Here is a 4700-nt window from a genome sequence, read left to right on the forward strand (position 1 = left end):
CTTCAGCCCCGTGCACGATGTGCGGGGCAGGGGTACTGAACTGGTGTGCTGGTGAGCTCCTGGCGCAGGAGAAGGCTGGGGATGCCTGTGCATCCCTGAGCAGCAGCTCAGCCCCTGTGTGGTGAGGAGCCGTTGTCATCCCTCATGACATCCCCATGTCATGAGACATCCCTCATCCAGCCTTGCAGAGACAGCCCCGTTTCAGTGAGCTTCTGTGCCCCAGGTGGGGGAAGTTTTCATTGCAGAAGATGAAGCCGTGCAGCCAGCGTTCATTCATATCATGCTTCCTATCAGTACCCAGTACCTCCCGGGGGAACCGATGAGCCAACTGGTAGAGTCTGGGGCACCCAAGTTGGGAACATCTCTGAATGACCATGTCTGAAGGAAGAGGAGGCTCTGCCCTGTTGCTGGTGTTGTTAACAAAATGCCCATTGACTCAGAGGAGAGTATGAGGAGGCCCAACAGCCTTGCCTTCTGATGTCATCTCCCTGGTTTACTTTGTTTTCCAAAGACCCCTTTGTGCTTCTCTCCATCACTTAGTATTCTGAATATTCAGACCCTTTCTGTGCTCAAGGTCCTCATTTGTAATTAGATTGTATTTGTTGTCACCCTATTACATACAGGTTGACTAGCAAGTCATGCTGATCCTTCAATATAAGATTTACTAATAAAAGCCGCAAGAGGAGGAGGAGGGAAGTGAGGATGCAGAGGAGGAGGAGGGATGATTTTTTCTGCCTTCAGCGCTGCCAAACCATCTCTCTGTTTTTTCTGTGGACGGTCTGCGTGTTCAAGCGCTGTTTGAACAACCAGGGCGCAGTCGGGAGGCTGGCAGGAGGGCAGCGAGAGGGTTAGCTGGGTCTTAGCTAGAAATACTTGTGCGAGTCAGGAAGCAGGCATGGGAGGAAGGAAATTAAGTGGAGACATCTGTGTAGCTTTAGCTTTCAGCAGCTCTGCCTGGGGTAGGGGTGGGAGAGTCGTGCCTAAGATGACATAACGTTATTTTGTCTTTCGTGAGTTGAAAACAGAGGAAACTGCAAAAGCGAAGCATGGTCTGTGTCACGCATGGTCCGGGCGTACCAAGTACATAATGGGGCAGTGTCAGTGCTTTCTGCTCTGCCTCTCACACCCCAAAATTACTCTTCAAGACAGAGAACTGAGGAGAATGTGATATGGTCCAAAAACTGATCTTGGACTTTTTTCGCAGACGACTGAGCCAGAGGCCGACTGCTGAAGAATTGGAGCAGAGGAACATACTGAAACGTAAGTCCTGGTACTGCTGACGTTTAACCTGTAAACCAGCTAGTTTGGCTTAGTTTAGATGTATGTTGCGTGTTTTTTATAAAACATCAACTATTCTGTACATGCATCATTAATAATAATGAAGTATATCATAAATGCAGGGAAGTGTGCAGGTCTGTATCAACATCTAGAGCTGCAGAGACAATGCCTTAAAATCAGAGTCAGTAGATTCACAGGAATGAACAATCTTTGGGGGAAAAAACACAGATGTTAAATCTCTTTTGCAAGTCCTGTTCCAAACAGAGGGTCAGTCATTCTGAAAAGTCTTTATGCGATGCTTACACAAATGAGCATCCGATAATAAGTTAGTAAAGACATTAGGGTATGGCTTGGTTAGTTTTCCTAAAAATCTTCACAGCAATCTAGACAAGGTGGAGCCTTTATTCAGTTAAAAAAAAAACTAATGTGACTTGTGGTTATTTCCCTGAAATGTCCCCCTGAAACTCTTCTTTTAAATCAGCCAAAAACTTGCTGGTAGATCCTCAAAACCTTAAATGATATTTTAAAGGGACAAAATACCATTTAGAGAGCCTGGTCTGAGTTAAGTTAGTGGATGAGTTGCCACTAGCTTCAAGGGAAGCAGGACTGAGTCTAGCACGAATCTTATGAGTGAACAGGAAAAAAAAAATGATAGTTTCTTTACTCACATTGAAGTGGTTTGAATATGAAAAATAAATTTTAAAAAGCTGTTTATCTGTTTATCTAATTGTTGTTACTTTGGAAACAGAAAACAAAAGAAACAAGTTACTCCCTTTTTAAGTTAGTAAATCCATCCTTCCAGGGAAATTTGAAGAAATTACTACAGAAAAAAGTATTCCTAAATGGTACCTTAAAGACTGTAAGTCTCCTTAGGTAGGTCCATAATCTACCTTCTCTTGTTGTTCAAATAACTGCATTGTACAGAATCATAAAAATGTGATAGCAGAAGATTAATTGTCTGAAAATTAGCAGAATTGATTGATTAAATACTTCAAATTCCTAGCAAGTTAATGATAGTGTTAACGCTCAGCAGGCTTTTTTCATCTGTTCATGTTATTACGCGTGGCAGACAGAGAACGCCAGAGACACCACTGTCAGTGCAAAGAGGAGAAAAGACCAGACAGCAGAGTGGTGTGGGCGAGCCCCAGGCTGTCAGAAAAGCCATTTGTTTAGCACCAGCCCCCTTTTGATAGCTGTGCTCCTACATCTACTCCTAATTCCCTTGCCTGGCTGCTGGAGGAAGTCAGGGGCAGAAGAAATAGGTGACACATCCAGATGTGATTGTCTCCTGGGGGGGGCTGCGGAACAGCTGGAGGAGGGGGAACTTGCAACGTGACTGATGCCAGGCTCAGGCGAGGAGGGACAGAGGCCAATTCTCTGGCCAGCTCATGTTGTCATCCCGGGACTTGCCACCAGCATGACCCAATGTGTCATGCACCACCTGGCACTGGTGTGTGACCAGAAAGCACCCCCCTGGCACTGGTGAGGGTGGCTGGGGGGAGCTGGGGGTCTCAGGCAGCTGCTTTGGCGTCAGAAAAAAACCCAAACAAGACAAAACAAAAAAACACCAGCATCAGCAGGGAGGTAGCATCTCCAATGCTGTGTGCCTTGCAGAGATTCCTAAAGGTCACATTGCCAAGCGCAGCAGTCATGTAGTGACCTGAAATGTCTTACATTTCGGAGGAGTTATCCCCTGAGTCACATTGGTTTCTTTCTGAATTGAATAAAGGCTCTTGACTGACATGGATGTGTTTGAAAATATTTCCCTGAACTCAGAACTATATTGTGTTTCCTAAATGGAATTTTTGTAGCTCGGTTCCTAAGCACAGATCTGCCTCAAAACATGTGTGTCTTGGTAGGGAAACAACTTCATAATTACAGGAAAAAGTAATGTGGTATTTCCAAGACATCTCAACTTCTGGTGAAGCACAGTGGGAAAGGAACAAACAACTAAAATAGTTGCATAATTAAAAAGAAGAAAGCATAAAAATGCTCCACTCTTAAGCAAGTAAATAAATAGTGTCTGGTTTGTACAGCATCACTTTGTGTCCTTTCCCTAGACTTCTGAGAAAAAGACTTACAACAAATACAATAGAGCCTAGAGAAAAATAGACCTAGGAAGCAGTAATGAAAAGAGGGTAAATTCTCTGCATAAGCAAGTCAAGCTATTTGCAAAAGCCCAGTTCACAGCACACATACCTACAAACAAAAAGAAAACCCAGCAAGCTCCCAAGTAGAGTAAATAGGATTTCCTCTGCAGTTACAGCTGAAATCATGATGCAAATGGCACATCTGGTACCACGATGTTCCTGTTCCATGTGTAACCACGTTAGTGCCCATTCTGATGGGAAGAAATGAGGCAAAATGCAGTTGGACATCCAATCTTTATACATGAAGTGATCATTTCCTAGCTCTGTGCTACTGCAATAATTAGGAGGTGGTCAGCTGTATTGAACTGGAAGGGCACAGCACCCACTGCACAGGTCCCACTGCTCGCTGGCAGCAACAGTAAAGTCACAGCAGCCACGAGAGCAGGGACGCTGGTGCCTGAAGGATCCTTCACTGAAGTATACCCAATTCACTGACTTTTATTGAAGCTAAAGGCGTATAGTGAGAGGAGTCCAGGCCTGCAGGGCTAGTGTGAAGACCAGAGAACACTTTTTGCAGAAATCAGGCCTGAAAATTGCACCCACACCTGCCCTCACACATGCAGGTCTAGAGAAGCAGAGCATCTCCTGAATGCCTAACATAGAGTAAAGCAAGTTCTGTAGCTTCAGAAGATTGGCATGACTTAATTAATTTTAAAGAAAGAGATAAAACAGTGTCACTTTTCTGGTTTCAGAGGAGAATGTATTCTTAACCCCAGCTTGTACCTGACCAAGGTCTTCAGTCTACCTGGCTGTCTTTGAAGTGAGGAGAAAAGAAAGATATCATATGCCACGTACAAAAATTAATGGCCATAACTTTTATACATAATTCCTCGGCTGCTTGCAGTTCTACCCTGACTCTGTGTGTGCTCAGGTTAGCACTCTTGTCTCTCTGGCTTAATCTTACGAGGATTTATTAGTGGCTCTGCTTCTGAGAGTAGGCATTTGCAGGACCAGCTCCTCCAAATTTCAGACACAAGGGAAGAGCAGAATGGCTAGAGGAGCAGTGCTAGAAGAGAATCCAGCTCAGTACGGACAGGAACCATTGAAAGAGGAAAAAGATATTTATCAGTGTAGGTGTTCCAGTTATCATTTTAAAAGCCATTTGTGACTCCCTGCTATCTTCTGTTCTTTTTACTCCCGTATCAGTGTCCTTCCTCCTGAAAATGTAAGCAGTATTTTGCTAAAACGGCGTTTAAAGATCAGAAGCGTTTTGTAAAACATTATGACATTGACTGGCTCTTTGTCCACTTTGGTAGAGATTTCCCAGTCCTG

General features: G+C 44.2%; 1 protein-coding gene across 1 annotated transcript in view; it reads left to right on the top strand.

Annotated features, from left to right (window-relative positions):
* Positions 1-815: 815 nt before the first annotated feature.
* The window catches only part of LOC104467466 (phosphatase and actin regulator 1-like), a 19251-nt gene continuing 15366 nt past the window's right edge, over positions 816-4700 (top strand). The window contains exon 1 of the mRNA XM_010081252.1: positions 816-1260. Within this exon, the coding sequence (XP_010079554.1) occupies positions 1170-1260 (91 nt within the window). The 5' untranslated portion in view covers positions 816-1169. The remainder of the gene's footprint in view (positions 1261-4700) is intronic.

The sequence above is a fragment of the Pterocles gutturalis genome, unplaced genomic scaffold, assembly GCF_000699245.1.
Source record: "Pterocles gutturalis isolate BGI_N339 unplaced genomic scaffold, ASM69924v1 scaffold14634, whole genome shotgun sequence".
Taxonomy (NCBI): Eukaryota; Metazoa; Chordata; class Aves; order Pterocliformes; family Pteroclidae; genus Pterocles; species Pterocles gutturalis.